General features: G+C 46.2%; 1 protein-coding gene across 1 annotated transcript in view; it reads left to right on the top strand.

The window, feature by feature from the left end:
- LOC106605905 (serine/threonine-protein kinase ULK4) overlaps positions 1 to 16,959 on the top strand; it is a 333,812-nt gene that overhangs the window by 167,582 nt on the left and 149,271 nt on the right. The window contains exons 22-23 of the mRNA XM_082975734.1: positions 8,515 to 8,642; positions 15,869 to 16,002. Of these exons, the coding sequence (XP_082831860.1) occupies positions 8,515 to 8,642; positions 15,869 to 16,002 (262 nt within the window). The remainder of the gene's footprint in view (positions 1 to 8,514; positions 8,643 to 15,868; positions 16,003 to 16,959) is intronic.

A 16,959-nucleotide genomic window follows, 5' to 3' on the forward strand; every position in this document is an offset into this window, starting at 1 on the left:
TATAGCTGGCTCTACTGGTCAGCTAAGACTCAGTGTCAGGTCAACACTATAGCTGGCTCTACTGGTCAGCTAAGACTCGGTGTCAGGTCAACAGTATAGCTGGCTCTACTGGTCAGCTAAGGCTCAGTGTAGCTCAGTGTCAGGTCAACACTATAGTTGGCTCTACTTGTCAGCTAAGGCTCAGTGTAGCTCAGTGTCAGGTCAACACTATAGCTGGCTCTACTGGTCAGCTAAGGCTCAGTGTCAGGTCAACACTATAGCTGGCTCTACTGGTCAGCTAAGACTCAGTGTCAGGTCAACACTATAGCTGGCTCTACTGGTCAGCTAAGACTCGGTGTCAGGTCAACAGTATAGCTGGCTCTACTGGTCAGCTAAGGCTCAATGTAGCTCAGTGTCAGGTCAACAGTATAGCTGGCTCTACTGGTCAGCTAAGGCTCAGCTAAGGCTCAGTGTCAGGTCAACACTATAGCTGGCTCTACTGGTCAGCTAAGACTCAGTGTAGCTCAGTGTCAGGTCAACACTATAGCTGGCTCTACTGGTAAGCTAAGGCTCAGTGTCAGGTCAACACTATAGCTGGCTCTACTGGTCAGCTAAGACTCAGTGTCAGGTCAACACTATAGCTGGCTCTACTGGTCAGCTAAGAGTCGGTGTCAGGTCAACAGTAGCTGGCTCTACTGGTCAGCTAAGACTCAGTGTAGCTCAGTGTCAGGTCAACACTATAGCTGGCTTTACTGGTCAGCTAAGGCTCAGTGTAGCTCAGTGTCAGGTCTACACTATAGATGGCTTTACTGGTCAGCTAAGACTCAGTGTAGCTCAGTGTCAGGTCAACACTATAGCTGTCTCTACTGGTCAGCTAAGACTCAGTGTAGCTCAGTGTCAGGTCAACACTATAGCTGGCTCTACTGGTCAGCTAAGACTCAGTGTAGCTCAGTGTCAGATCAACACTATAGCTGGCTCTACTGGTCAGCTAAGTCTCAGTGTCAGGTCAACACTATTGCTGGCTCTACTGGTCAGCTAAGACTCAGTGTAGCTCAGTGTCAGGTCAACACTATAGTTGGCTCTACTGGTCAGCTAAGACTCAGTGTAGCTCAGTGTCAGGTCAACACTATAGTTGGCTCTACTGGTCAGCTAAGACTCAGTGTAGCTCAGTGTCAGGTCAACACTATAGCTGGCTCTACTGGTAGGCTAAGGCTCAGTGTCAGGTCAACACTATAGCTGGCTCTACTGGTCAGCTAAGACTCAGTGTCAGGTCAACACTATAGCTGGCTCTACTGGTCAGCTAAGACTCGGTGTCAGGTCAACAGTATAGCTGGCTTTACTGGTCAGCTAAGGCTCAGTGTAGCTCAGTGTCAGGTCAACACTATAGATGGCTTTACTGGTCAGCTAAGACTCAGTGTAGCTCAGTGTCAGGTCAACACTATAGCTGTCTCTACTGGTCAGCTAAGACTCAGTGTAGCTCAGTGTTAGATCAACACTATAGCTGGCTCTACTGGTCAGCTAAGACTCAGTGTAGCTCAGTGTCAGATCAACACTATAGCTGGCTCTACTGGTCAGGTAAGTCTCAGTGTCAGGTCAACACTATTGCTGGTTCTACTGGTCAGCTAAGACTCAGTGTCAGGTCAACAGTATTGCTGGCTCTACTTGTCAGCTAAGACTCAGTGTAGCTCAGTGTCAGGTCAACACTATAGCTGGCTCTACTGGTCAGCTAAGACTCAGTGTAGCTCAGTGTCAGGTCAACACTATAGCTGGCTCTACTGGTCAGCTAAGACTCAGTGTCAGGTCAACACTATAGCTGGCTTTACTGGTCAGCTAAGGCTCAGTGTAGCTCAGTGTCAGGTCAACACTATAGCTGGCTCTACTGGTCAGCTAAGACTCAGTGTCAGGTCAACACTATAGCTGGCTCTACTGGTCAGCTAAGACTCAGTGTAGCTCAGTGTCAGGTCAACACTATAGCTGGCTCTACTGGTCAGCTAAGTATCAGTGTCAGGTCAACACTATTGCTGGCTCTACTGGTCAGCTAAGACTCAGTGTCAGGTCAACAGTATAGCTGGCTCTACTAGTCAGCTAAGACTCAGTGTAGCTCAGTGTCAGGTCAACACTATAGCTGGCTCTACTGGTCAGCTAAGACTCAGTGTAGCTCAGTGTCAGGTCAACACTATAGCTGGCTCTACTGGTCAGCTAAGACTCAGTGTCAGGTCAACACTATAGCTGGCTCTACTGGTCAGCTAAGACTCGGTGTCAGGTCAACACTATAGCTGGCTTTACTGGTCAGCTAAGGCTCAGTGTAGCTCAGTGTCAGGTCAACAGTATAGCTGGCTTTACTGGTCAGCTAAGGCTCAGTGTAGCTCAGTGTCAGGTCAACAGTATAGCTGGCTCTACTGGTCAGCTAAGACTCAGTGTAGCTCAGTGTCAGGTCAACAGTATAGCTGGCTCTACTGGTCAGCTAAGGCTCAGTGTAGCTCAGTGTCAGGTCAACAGTATAGCTGGCTCTACTGGTCAGCTAAGACTCAGTGTAGCTCAGTGTCAGGTCAACACTATAGCTGGCTCTACTGGTCAGCTAAGACTCAGTGTAGCTCAGTGTCAGGTCAACACTATAGCTGGCTCTACTGGTCAGCTAAGACTCAGTGTCAGGTCAGCACTATAGCTGGCTTTACTGGTCAGCTAAGGCTCAGTGTAGCTCAGTGTCAGGTCAACACTATAGCTGGCTCTACTGGTCAGGTAAGACTCAGTGTCAAGTCAACACTATAGCTGGCTCTACTGGTCAGCTAAGACTCGGTGTCAGGTCAACACTATAGCTGGCTTTACTGGTCAGCTAAGGCTCAGTGTAGCTCAGTGTCAGGTCAACAGTATAGCTGGCTTTACTGGTCAGCTAAGGCTCAGTGTAGCTCAGTGTCAGGTCAACAGTATAGCTGGCTCTACTGGTCAGCTAAGACTCAGTGTAGCTCAGTGTCAGGTCAACAGTATAGCTGGCTCTACTGGTCAGCTAAGGCTCAGTGTAGCTCAGTGTCAGGTCAACACTATAGCTGGCTTTACTGGTCAGCTAAGGCTCAGTGTAGCTCAGTGTCAGGTCAACACTATAGTTGGCTCTACTTGTCAGCTAAGGCTCAGTGTAGCTCAGTGTCAGGTCAACACTATAGCTGGCTCTACTGGTCAGCTAAGGCTCAGTGTCAGGTCAACACTATAGCTGGCTCTACTGGTCAGCTAAGACTCAGTGTCAGGTCAACACTATAGCTGGCTCTACTGGTCAGCTAAGACTCGGTGTCAGGTCAACAGTATAGTTGGCTCTACTGGTCAGCTAAGGCTCAGTGTAGCTCAGTGTCAGGTCAACAGTATAGCTGGCTCTACTGGTCAGGTAAGACTCAGTGTAGCTCAGTGTCAGTTAAACACTCTATCTGGCTCTACTGGTCAGCTAAGGCTCAGCTAAGGCTCAGTGTCAGGTCAACACTATAGCTGGCTCTACTGGTCAGCTAAGACTCAGTGTAGCTCAGTGTCAGGTCAACACTATAGCTGGCTCTACTGGTCAGCTAAGACTCAGTGTCAGGTCAACACTATAGCTGACTCTACTAGTCAGCTAAGACTCAGTGTAGCTCAGTGTCAGGTCAACACTATAGCTGGCTCTACTGGTCAGCTTAGACTCAGTGTAGCTCAGTGTCAGGTCAACACTATAGCTGGCTCTACTGGTCAGCTAAGACTCAGTGTCAGGTCAACACTATAGCTGGCTCTACTGGTCAGCTAAGACTCAGTGTCAGGTCAACACTATAGCTGGCTCTACTGGTCAGCTAAGACTCTGTGTCAGGTCAACACTATAGCTGGCTCTACTGGTCAGCTAAGGCTCAGTGTCAGGTCAACACTATAGCTGGCTCTACTGGTCAGCTAAGACTCAGTGTAGCTCAGTGTCAGGTCAACACTATAGCTGGCTCTACTGGTAAGCTAAGGCTCAGTGTCAGGTCAACACTATAGCTGGCTCTACTGGTCAGCTAAGACTCAGTGTCAGGTCAACACTATAGCTGGCTCTACTGGTCAGCTAAGACTCAGTGTAGCTCAGTGTCAGGTCAACACTATAGCTGGCTCTACTGGTCAGCTAAGTCTCAGTGTCGGGTCAACACTATAGCTGGCTCTACTAGTCAGCTAAGACAGTGTAGCTCAGTGTCAGGTCAACACTATAGCTGGCTCTACTGGTCAGCTAAGACTCGGTGTCAGGTCAACACTATAGCTGGCTTTACTGGTCAGCTAAAGCTCAGTGTAGCTCAGTGTCAGGTCAACACTATAGATGGCTTTACTGGTCAGCTAAGACTCAGTGTAGCTCAGTGTCAGGTCAACACTATAGCTGGCTCTACTGGTCAGCTAAGACTCAGTGTAGCTCAGTGTCAGATCAACACTATAGCTGGCTCTACTGGTCAGCTAAGTCTCAGTGTCAGGTCAACACTATTGCTGGCATATTGCAGCTGCCAAATTCTATGGGTGGCTTGGATCTGCCCAATATCAGGTTCTATCAGTGGTGTGCCCACCTATGTTATATTTCAGACTGGATCACAAACGATGACTCCTCTATTTGGTTAGACATTGAGACCTCTCTTTCAAAATACCCTTTACAGGATCTTCTGTTTTTCACAAGTTTCAAGTCTGTAAAAGATCATTGTAACAACCCCATTACACTTAACACACTCAAAGTATGGAGGTCAGTTCAACGTTTCCTGGGAAGGTCCAAACTAACCTCGGCTCTTACCCCAATTCTTAACAACCCAGATTTTGCCCCAGGATTGCTGGATGCTGGCTTTAACGTTTGGCTTAATAAGGGCATACGCAGACTAAATGACTTATTTGCAGATAAGATTTTATTGTCATTTGAGCAGATGGTCGAGAAATATCAACTCCCAAAGCAGGACTTTTTCCGTTTCCTACAAGTAAGGCATTATATTCTGAAGAGCACCACCTTAATTGGCAACCCTGATATGTCTGTCATTGAAAGAATGCTTTTTTTCCCACAAAGGAAAATGTCTGTAAGTCTGCTTTATGATGCTTTAAGGTCCTTTTCCGCTGTCGATACACAGAGGGTGAAACAAGTGTGGGAGAAAGAACTGTCTGTTACTATTGATGAAGAGATGTGGGAGGACATTTGGAAATATGCAAAAACAATATCTATATGTAATCGTACTAGAGCAATTCAATCAAGAATAATACACAGATTGCATATATCCCCAAATCGCAGACATGCTTTTAGCCCCTCTTCCTCCTCTCCTCAGTGTCTTAAATGTAAAACTGATACAGGCACCCTAACACATTGTTTATGGTCATGTACCAAAATACAAAGATACTGGTCTGGTGTTCTGCAAGAAATGTAAAAGATCCTAGGGGTCGATCTAGAATTGGACCCAGTCTCGCTACTGTTAGGTCTACCTAGTAGGCATGTAACTTCTGTTGGTAAGAGGAGGCTTTACAACATCCTCACCTTCGCAGCAAGGAAAAACATACTTTTACAGTGGATTAGTGATAAGGTTCCCTCTATTAAAGATTGGCATAAGATACTATTTGAATGGGTACCGCTGGAATATCTGACATGTACGTTGCATTCTAAGACAGATCAGTTCTACAAAGTATGGGAACCTTACCTAAATTACCTAGAACCTGAAGTATCAGCTATTATGCTGCAAGGATTCTCTTAGAATGGTGATCTATGCATTTCAGAATTACACTGTACGTTCCATGTGGGGAACTCAACTTCTTGGTTTAAACTGAGCTTTTTATTTTCATTTAATTTATTTTATTGTAATTTTATTTTTTTTGTATTTTATTTATTTATTATTATTATTATTTTTTTTCCTGTTCATGTTTGATTAAATGTATGTATTGAGAGACGCAATGGGGGGGATGCGGTGAGAGAAGCGCTGAGCGGGGAGAGGAAAATGGTGTGTGTGGGTGTGTGTGGGTGTGTGTGTGTGTGTGTGTGTGTGTGTGTGTGTGTGTGTGTGTGTGGGTGCATGCATACATACGGATATGTGTAAGTGAGTGCGTTTTTTTTTTTTCCTTGTCCTTGTTGTTGTATCTCTTAATATGGGTGAAAATTGTGAAACTCCAATAAAAATACTGTTACAAAAAACACTATTGCTGGCTCTACTGGTCAGCTAAGACTCGGTGTCAGGTCAACAGTATCGCTGGCTCTACTGGTCAGCTAAGGCTCAGTGTAGCTCAGTGTCAGGTCAACACTATAGCTGGCTCTACTGGTCAGCTAAGACTCAGTGTAGCTCAGTGTCAGGTAAACACTCTATCTGGCTCTAATGGTCAGCTAAGGCTCAGCTAAGGCTCAGTGTCTGGTCAACAGTATAGCTGGCTCTACTGGTCAGCTAAGACTCGGTGTCAGGTCAACACTATAGCTGGCTCTACTGGTCAGCTAAGACTCAGTGTAGCTCAGTGTCAGGTAAACACTCTATCTGGCTCTACTGGTCAGCTAAGGCTCAGCTAAGGCTCAGTGTCTGGTCAACAGTATAGCTGGCTCTACTGGTCAGCTAAGACTCAGTGTAGCTCAGTGTCAGGTCAACACTATAGCTGGCTCTACTGGTCAGCTAAGACTCAGTGTCAGGTCAACACTATAGCTGGCTCTACTGGTCAGCTAAGACTCGGTGTCAGGTCAACACTATAGCTGGCTCTACTGGTCAGCTAAGACTCAGTGTCAGGTCAACACTATAGCTGGCTCTACTGGTCAGCTAAGACTCGGTGTCAGGTCAACAGTATAGCTGGCTCTACTGGTCAGCTAAGGCTCAGTGTAGCTCAGTGTCAGGTCAACACTATAGCTGGCTCTACTGGTCAGCTAAGACTCAGTGTCAGGTCAACACTATAGCTGGCTCTACTGGTCAGCTAAGACTCGGTGTCAGAACAACACTATAGCTGGCTCTACTGGTCAGCTAAGACTCAGTGTAGCTCAGTGTCAGGTCAACAGTATAGCTGGCTCTACTGGTCAGCTAAGGCTCAGTGTAGCTCAGTGTCAGGTCAACACTATAGTTGGCTCTACTGGTCAGCTAAGGCTCAGTGTAGCTCAGTGTCAGGTCAACACTATAGCTGGCTCTACTGGTCAGCTAAGACTCGGTGTCAGAACAACACTATAGCTGGCTCTACTGGTCAGCTAAGACTCAGTGTAGCTCAGTGTCAGGTCAACAGTATAGCTGGCTCTACTGGTCAGCTAAGGCTCAGTGTAGCTCAGTGTCAGGTCAACACTATAGTTGGCTCTACTGGTCAGCTAAGGCTCAGTGTAGCTCAGTGTCAGGTCAACACTATAGCTGGCTCTACTGGTCAGCTAAGGCTCAGTGTCAGGTCAACACTATAGCTGGCTCTACTGGTCAGCTAAGACTCAGTGTCAGGTCAACACTATAGCTGGCTCTACTGGTCAGCTAAGACGCGGTGTCAGGTCAACAGTATAGCTGGCTCTACTGGTCAGCTAAGGCTCAGTGTAGCTCAGTGTCAGGTCAACACTATAGTTGGCTCTACTGGTCAGCTAAGACTCAATGTAGCTCAGTGTCAGGTCAACTCTATAGCTGGCTCTACTGGTCAGCTAAGTCTCAGTGTCAGGTCAACACTATAGCTGGCTCTACAGGTCAGCTAAGGCTCAGTGCAGCTCAGTGTCAGGTCAACAGTATAGCTGGCTCTACTGGTCAGCTAAGGCTCAGTGTCAGGTCAACACTATAGCTGGCTCTACTGGTCAGCTAAGACTCAGTGTCGCTCAGTGTCAGGTCAACAGTATAGCTGGCTCTACTGGTCAGCTAAGACTCAGTGTAGCTCAGTGTCAGGTCAACACTATAGCTGGCTCTTCTGGTCAGCTAAGACTCAGTGTCAGGTCAACACTATAGCTGGCTCTACTGGTCAGCTAAGGCTCAGTGTCAGGTCAACACTATAGCTGGCTTTACTGTTCAGCTAAGGCTCAGTGTAGCTCAGTGTCAGGTCAACACTATAGCTGGCTCTACTGGTCAGCTAAGACTCAGTGTCAGGTCAACACTATAGCTGGCTCTACTGGTCAGCTAAGGCTCAGTGTCAGGTCAACACTATAGCTGGCTCTACTGGTCAGCTAAGACTCAGTGTAGCTCAGTGTCAGGTCAACAGTATAGCTGGCTCTACTGGTCAGCTAAGAGTCAGTGTAGCTCAGTGTCAGGTCAACAGTAAAGCTGGCTCTACTGGTCAGCTAAGGCTCAGTGTAGCTCAGTGTCAGGTCAACACTATAGCTGGCTCTACTGGTCAGCTAAGACTCAGTGTAGCTCAGTGTCAGGTCAACACTATAGTTGGCTCTACTGGTCAGCTAAGGTTTAGCTAATCCCACTTGGCTACATTACAGTTGAGCATGTCTTAAAGGGATAGTTCTGACTTACCCTTGTGTGTTGATTCATCCCAAAAAATGTGTCTGTTTATGGAAATTCCAGAATCTCCAGGCGTTTTTTGTTGTTGTAGGTAGAAATGATAATCAAATAGATTGTATCATAACGACAAAACAGTGAACTCTCCCTTTAATGGAGTGGCTGTCTGTCATTACAGGACTTTGTGGTGAAGATAATGCGTTCCCTGGAGAGCCCGTCCTCTGTCATCAGAGCCAAGGCCTTCCTGGTTCTCCTTCAGGTCCTCTGCAGCAACAGGGACATGCTGCTACTCTGCTGCAACTCCAGGTATGGACAGGTCTACTACACATTCACTCACACACACACGCACACGCTAGCGCACACACCTACACGAAGGAGATGGCTGCTGTTTTACGATCCCGTAACCAATTTTGCTATTGTGTATGTTTTTTCGCGTTATTTCTATGTATTTTGTACATAATGTATCTGCCATCATGTCTTATGACCGAAAAGAGCTTCTAGATATCAGGACAGTGATTACTCACCCCATACTGGAGGAATACTTTTTGTTCAACGAGTTGGTTGGGAAGGATTTGCTTCAGACGCCCGACAAGGCCCTCATCCCCGTCATTCGCAGGAGTAAGAGACTGCGGTATCGTGGACGAAGATCCGAGTGCCTTGTTAGGATCCGACGCCGAGAGGGTAATCTACCTTTACCATTGGTCTTATTAGCCAACGTACAATGAAGCGATAATAAAATAGACAAACTACGATCACGTATATCCTACCAACGGGACATTAAAAACTGTAAAATCTTATGTTTTACGAGTTGTGGCTGAACGACGACATGAATAACATACAGCTGGGGGGTTTTAAGCTTTTTCGGCAGGATAGAACAGCGGCTTCTGGTAAGACAAGGGGTGGCGGGCTATGTATATTTGTAAACAACAGCTGGTGCGCAAAATCTAAGGAAGTCTCAAGGTTTTGCTCGCCTGAGGTAGAGTATCTCATGATAAGCTGTATACCACACTATTTACAAAGAGACTTTTCATCTATATTTTTCATAGCTGTCTACATACCACCACAAATTGATGCTGGCACTAAGACTGCACTCAATGCGCTGTATATGGCCATAAGTAAACAGGAAAACGCTCACCCAGAGGCGGCGCTCTTAGTGGCCGGGGACTTTAATGCAGGGAAACTCAAATCCGTTTTACCTCATTTCTACCAGCATGTTAAATGTGCTAAACTCTAGACCAAGTTTACTCCACACACAGAGATGCGTACAAAGCTCTGCCTCGCCCTCAATTTATCAAATCTGACTATAATTCTATCCTCCTGATTCCTGCTTACAAATAAAAACTAAAGCAGGAAGCACCAGTGACTCGGTCAATAAGAAAGTGGTCAGTCGCTCTGGATAAGAGCGTCTGCTAAATGACTAAAATGTAAATGTAATGCAAGCTACAGGACCGTTTTGCTAGCACAGACTGGAATATGTTCCAGGATTCTTCCGATGGCATTGAGGAGTACACCACATCAGTCATTGGCTTCATCAATAAGCGCATTGATGTCCCCACAGTGACAGTACATACCCATACCAGAAGCCATGGATTACAGGGAACATCCGCATTGAGCTAAATGGTAGAGCTGGTGCTTTCAAGGAGCGGGACTCTAACCCAGAAGCTTATAAGAGATCCCGCTATGCCCTCGAACGAACCATCAAACAGGCAAAGCGTCAATACAGGACTAAGATTGAATCGTACTACACCGGCTCCGACGCTCGTCGGATGTGGCAAGGCTTGCAAACTATTACAGACTGCAAAGGGAAGCACAGCCACGAGCTGCCCAGTGATACAAGCCTACCAGATGAGCTAAATTACTTCTATACTTGCTTTGAGGCAAGTAACACTGAAACATGCATGAGAGCACCAGCTGTTCCAGACGACTGTGTGATCACGCTCTCTGTAGCCGATGCGAGTAAGACCTTTAAACAGGTCAACATTCACAAGGCCACAGGGCCCGAAGGATTACCAGGACGTGTACTCCGAGCATGCGCTGACAAACTGGCAAGTGTCTTCACCGACATTTTCAAAGTTTCAAGCAGACCACCATAGTCCCTGTGCCCAAGAACACTAAGGTAACCTGCCTAAATGACTACCGACCCGTAGCACTCACGTCTGTAGCCATGAAGTTCTTTGAAAGGCTGGTCATGGCTCACATCAACACCATTATCCCAGAAACCCTAGACCCACACCAATTTGCATACCACCCCAACAGATCCACAGATTATGCAATCTCTCAAGATTTGGCATGGGTCCTCAGATCCTCAAAAGGTTCTACAGCTACATTATCGAGAGCATTCTGATTGGTTGCATCACTGCCTGGTACGGCAACTGCTCGGCCTCCGACCGCGAGGCACTACAGAGGGTAGTGTGTACGACCCAGTTCATCACTGGGGCCCAGCTTCCTGCCATCCAGGACCTCTATACCAGGCGGTGTCAGAGGAAGGACCTAAAAAATGACCCACACTAGTCATAGACTGTTCTCTCTGCTACCGCACAGCAAGCGGTACGGAGTGCAAGTCTAGGTCCAAGAGGTTTTTAAACAGCTTCTACCCCAAGCCATAAGACTCCAGCCCCCCCCCCCCCCCCCCCCACCCCCCACCCCCACACATACACACACACACACTTTTACGCTGCTGCTACTCTCTGTTTATTATCTATGCAGAGTCACTTTAATAACTCTACCTACATGTACATATTACCTCAATTACCTCGACCATCCGGTGCCCCCGCACATTGACTCAGTACTGGTACCCCCTGTATATATATAGTCTTGCTATTGTTATTCTTCTGCTGCTCTTTAATTGTTACTTTTAAAAGTTTATTATTTGTAATTTAATTTATTATATAATTTAATTATTGCATCTAAAAAATATTTATATATTTTTTTTCTTGTGTTTTATTTATATTTTTTTATGCATTTAAAAAAAAATCTTAACTGCATTGTTGGTTAGTTGATTGTAAGTAAGCATTTCACCCGTTTTATTCGGCGCACACACACACACACACACACACACACACACCCACACACACATAATGAAATGTGTCCAACACCACTATTTTGGCTTTATAGAGGAAGACTGGAATGTAATAGATGCCTTAAGTCCTCAGCCTAGAACCAATATCAAAGAGCAACGTTGTGTAAAAACAGTTAAATGAGGTCTACCAAATGGTTCAGCAACCGGAGAAATGGTTTTCTCTAATAAATTCCACTGGTTGCTCAAGCAAACGACCATTCTAAACCAATTTATGTCGGGATAACTTTTTTTAGGCCTCAGGATTTGAGATAGAAGTCCTTTGATTGAAACTCACGAGGGAAGAAGAGATGGTTTCTTGATAAGTGTTGAATGTTGGACAGAAATTCTGTAGTCAGTCACTTGTTCTTACTTTACATAATTGGTGCAGAGTTATTGATTATTTCTGAGTATTTCAGTAGCGCCTTGCTAAAATACTAAATTGTGAAGAAATCAAATGACATATTTAAATACAAAGTTTCATAACAAATGTAGTTGTGAAAGTTTCAGGACTAACTTCTGTCAACAAAAATAAGTGTATCTTGATAGGCATGTGAACCCTACATCATATTTAGAAATGGAAATGAATTGGCCTAGTTGCAGTTTAAACAGGCTAGACTCAGCTAGCCAGCCCTGTCTGTGGACGTCTACGTCTCTTTCTGTCCCTCCCTCTCATCCCTCTCGTCTCTCCCTCTCCCTCTTTCCCTCTCGTCTCTCTCTCTCCCTCTCCTTGCTAGCCATGTGATGCTGTTGGCTTCTATTTCTTCCCAGACTCTAACAAGTGTTCCCAGGGCGGTCCCTGTCAGCACTAACCCCCCTACTCTATCTCCTAACGTGAGAACCGTCTGCAGCATGGCGGCACTCACCCAAACACTTCTCTAATTAGCTCCACTGTGGCGCGCAGAGCGCACGGCCCACCACACGCTCCTCATCGTCATGCCTTCTGATAAATCAGCCTAGCGCCCGCGTCCCTGTTGTGGAAATGTCAAGTTTGTTGCTTTGTGTGAAGTGTTTTCAATGGTCGGAGAAGACATGGAGAGACACTTGTAGGCCAAGCCAGGCGCCGCACGGTGACAGCGTTGCAGGGTGAAATATACTCTGAAGAAAAGTTGTCTACATGTCTTTTTATAGCTTGACTGGAAATGTGGAGAAAGTGGTTGGAAGTTTAGTACAAACTGGTACAAGGTCTGTTGGTATTGAGGTCTTTATTTGATCATGTATTTAACCAATGGATGACATGTTAATATCCACTACTGTTTAATTTGAATAATTTATTTCATGATGTAGCTTGTGATATGCATTGTAAATCAAAAACATAGGTTGGACAAAATGACCTGTGGTGTGTACCACTGGGGCCTGATTGTGTGGAGCTGAGTGGGCAGATTTTCTCATCAGCAGCAGAACAAATGAATAAACACTGCTGAAATGATATTCCCACTGGCCCCCCAGGACTATAACAGGAAGTGGGAAGCCCAAATGTCAGGCTGCCACGCCTATCAATCCCTGTCACTCTGGTTCCAGCTCCCCCTTCGCCCCCGTTCCTCCTGGGATTCCAATTATAGAGCGATGCGTGTCGGCTGTCAGCACCTAACGTCCTGCCCACGACTAAATGTCATTCATAGTGAAAGTCACAGTTCTCTCTCTACTCTACTCTACTCTCTATTCTCTCTCTCTACTCTACTCTACTCTACTCTACTCTACTCTACTCTCTATTCTCTCTCTCTATTCTCTCTATTCTCTATACTCTCTCTTCTCTCTATTCTCTCTCTCTATTCACTCTATACTCTGTCTATTCTCTCTCTATTCTCTATTCTCTCTCTATTCTCTCTACTCTCTCTATTCTCTATACGCTCTCTCTTCTCTCTATTCTCTCTCTATACTCTCTCTATTCTCCTCTCTCTCTATACTCTCTCTCTATTCTCTATACTCTCTCTCTTCTCTCTCTATTCTCTCTCTATACTCTCTCTATTCTCTATACTCTCTCCTCTCTTCTCTCTCTATTCACTCTATACTCTCTCTATTCTCTATTCTCTATTCTCTCTCTATTCTCTCTATACTCTCTCTATTCTCTATACGCTCTCTCTTCTCTCTATTCTCTCTCTATACTCTCTCTATTCTCCTCTCTCTATACTCTCTCTCTATTCTCTATACTCTCTCTATTCTCCTCTCTCTCTATACTCTCTCTCTTCTCTCTCTATTCTCTCTCTATACTCTCTCTATTCTCCTCTCTCTCTATACTCTCTCTCTTCTCTCTCTATTCTCTCTCTATACTCTCTATTCTCCTCTCTCTCTATACTCTCTCTATTCTCCTCTCTCTCTATACTCTCTATTCTCTATACTCTCTCTCTTCTCTCTCTATTCTCTCTCGCTACTATCTCTCTACTCTCTCTCTCTCTCTCTACTAGGGCCCAGCTAGTGATATAGGACTAGTAAAAACCTGGTTCATCCCTACATGCTCTAATAAATAGATGTATTTAAGTCATCTGAATGGCCCTGGATTTTTGATTTCCCCCTCTTGCTTTGGCTTCACCTGGCTGCTGCAGAATTGACTGCTGCCTGCCAGCTGACTGGCACAGCAGGCTCCTATGTACATCCTTATAGTGAAATGATCAGTCGGTAGAATGAGGTGGATTTATTGGTACAAATGGAATGTGTTTGTGTGGAAGGTCTTTGTAGGTCAAAAGTGTATGGGTTAATACCACAGCTGTCTTCCTGTCACACTGGGGAGGTCTTCTCTTTCCAAGGACCAGGAATATACTGTATCACTACAGAGAGATGTAGGCCTATCGCTGCCCCAAGGTGCTTTGCTGTACTGAAATCTGGCACACTGTTTTTTTCATCTGTTAATTTGGTTGTGATTAATATAATATTTTCTGGTGTTTGAAGACCCCATGTTTCTTTTTGCTTTTAAAACAGCTGTATGCCAGTCATATCATGCCAGTGCCAGTTACTTGCTTGGGCTTCTTTCCCCACGCAAGTGTTTCTCTCAATTTTCTCAGTGTTTTTCATCGCTGTCTAATTTGGAAGCCAGGTGTTTTTGGGGAGGGTTGATGGCTGCTGGGTAAACGTCTGTGGATGGAGTATGTTATGCAGACGTGTGTTCTATTGGTGGAAAACAAGTTAGGCCTAATTAACACTGCATGTTAATAAGCAAGCGTGCATGTGTGTGTGTGTCTGTCTGTCTCTGTGTCGCTGTCTCTCTCTCTCTCTCTCTCTCTCTCTCTCTCTCTCTGTGTGTGTGTGTTTTGCAGCTATATCTGCTAACTGACATGCATACCATCTCTGTCCAGTGGTGTACTGACCTGTAGACATCACATCTGCCTCTGTCCAGTGGTGTACTGACCTGTAGACACCACATCTGTCTCTCTCTGTCCAGTGGTGTACTGACCTGTAGACACCACATCTGTCTCTGTCCAGTGGTGTACTGACCTGTAGACACCACATCTGTCTCTCTCTGTCCAGTGGTGTACTGACCTGTAGACACCACATCTGTCTCTCTGTCCAGTGGTGTACTGACCTGTAGACACCACATCTGTCTCTGTCCAGTGGTGTACTGACCTGTAGACACCACATCTGTCTCTGTCCAGTGGTGTACTGACCTGTAGACACCACATCTGTCTCTGTCCAGTGGTGTACTGACCTGTAGACATCACATCTGTCTCTGTCCAGTGGTGTACTGACCTGTAGACACCACATCTGTCTCTGTCCAGTGGTGTACTGACCTGTAGACACCACATCTGTCTCTGTCCAGTGGTGTACTGACCTGTAGACACCACATCTGTCTCTGTCCAGTGGTGTACTGACCTGTAGACACCACATCTGTCTCTGTCCAGTGGTGTACTGACCTGTAGACACCACATCTGTCTCTGTCCAGTGGTGTACTGACCTGTAGACATCACATCTGTCTCTGTCCAGTGGTGTACTGACCTGTAGACACCACATCTGTCTCTGTCCAGTGGTGTACTGACCTGTAGACACCACATCTGTCTCTGTCCAGTGGTGTACTGACCTGTAGACACCACATCTGTCTCTGTCCAGTGGTGTACTGACCTGTAGACATCACATCTGTCTCTGTCCAGTGGTGTACTGACCTGTAGACACCACATCTGTCTCTGTCCAGTGGTGTACTGTATCCTACTCTGATTGTTTGTTCATGGTTTATTAATGTCATTGTTTGGCAGGGTTCTGTCTCTTCCTTTAGTTATTATCCACTTGCCTATGAGGGTTGTTCTTGTTTCAACTTGTAGGCTGTGTGTTTGAGTTCAAGAGTCTTGTTGCAGGTTGAGGGCTGTTTTGATGCTCCTCATTGATCTCTGAATCTATTAACCTTTATTTTTAACCCTAATTGTTGTAATGAATATCATTTATTTGCTATAATACGTCTTACTAATTCTGTTTTCAGTGGTTTGTATTGATCCCGGCTCCGTCCGGCTCCAGGGTAGATTGGAGGCTGTAGGTGAATGATAATGTTTTGCAGACTGGTGATGTACATTGAAAGAGACATCAGGCAGGCCACGCCAGGGAAGGAGCTACAAAGCAGCAATGAATACCTGTCAAAATGCCTCCATCTGCTCATCCGTCACGTCGTGCTGCAGCTGCCAGCCATTCTGGGTAAATCAATCACAATAACACAAAAACCACAGCACTAAGAGGAGATGAGGGAGGAGGGGAGGGGAGGGGAGATGAGGGGAGGGGAGAGGCGGGGAGGGGAGATGAGGGGAGAGGAGAAGAGGGGAGGGGAGATGAGGGGAGAGGAGGTGAAGTGAAGTGGGGTTGAGGGGAACTTGCATCAATGCTTGGATGGAGCAAGCCAATTTGATTCTCCCTCTTTTTAATTACCTTTCTGATTGAATTTTAAATCACCCAGCCAGGTATTGACCTTTTCCTGACGTTTAATTTGTAAATCAGTGCTGCTAACATGGCACGTCTCCCATCAGGGCCGGAAGCCAGACCCAACTGGTTCAAACCGGTCCAGGCTCATTCTCCTCTAAGATCACTGGGAGGAGAGGAGAGGAGAGATCACAGGGAAAGGAGGAGAGGAGAGATCACAGGGAGAGGAGGAGAGAGGAGAGGAGAGATCACAGGGAGAGGAGAGGAGAGATCACAGGGAGAGGAGAGAGGAGAGGAGAGATCACAGTGAGAAGAGGAGAGGAGAGATCACAGTAAGAAGAGGAGAGGAGAGATCACAGGGAGAAGAGGAGAGGAGAGATCACAGGGAGAAGAGGAGAGGAGAGATCACAGTAAGAAGAGGAGAGGAGAGATCACAGGGAGAAGAGGAGAGGAGAGATCACAGGGAGAAGAGGAGAGGAGAGATCACAGGGAGAGGAGGAGAGAGGAGAGGAGAGATCACAGGGAGAGGAGAGGAGAGATCACAGGGAGAGGAGAGAGGAGAGGAGAGATCACAGGGAGAGGAGAGAGGAGAGGAGAGATCACAGTGAGAAGAGGAGAGGAGAGATCACAGGGAGAAGAGGAGAGGAGAGATCACAGGGGGAAGAGGAGAGGAGAGATCACAGGGAGAGGAGGAGAGGGGAAGGGGAGGGGTGGGGAGAGGAGACTGAAGGGGAGGAG

The sequence above is a fragment of the Salmo salar genome, chromosome 05 (assembly GCF_965601325.2).
Source record: "Salmo salar chromosome 05, fSalSal1, whole genome shotgun sequence".
Lineage (NCBI taxonomy): Eukaryota > Metazoa > Chordata > Actinopteri > Salmoniformes > Salmonidae > Salmo > Salmo salar.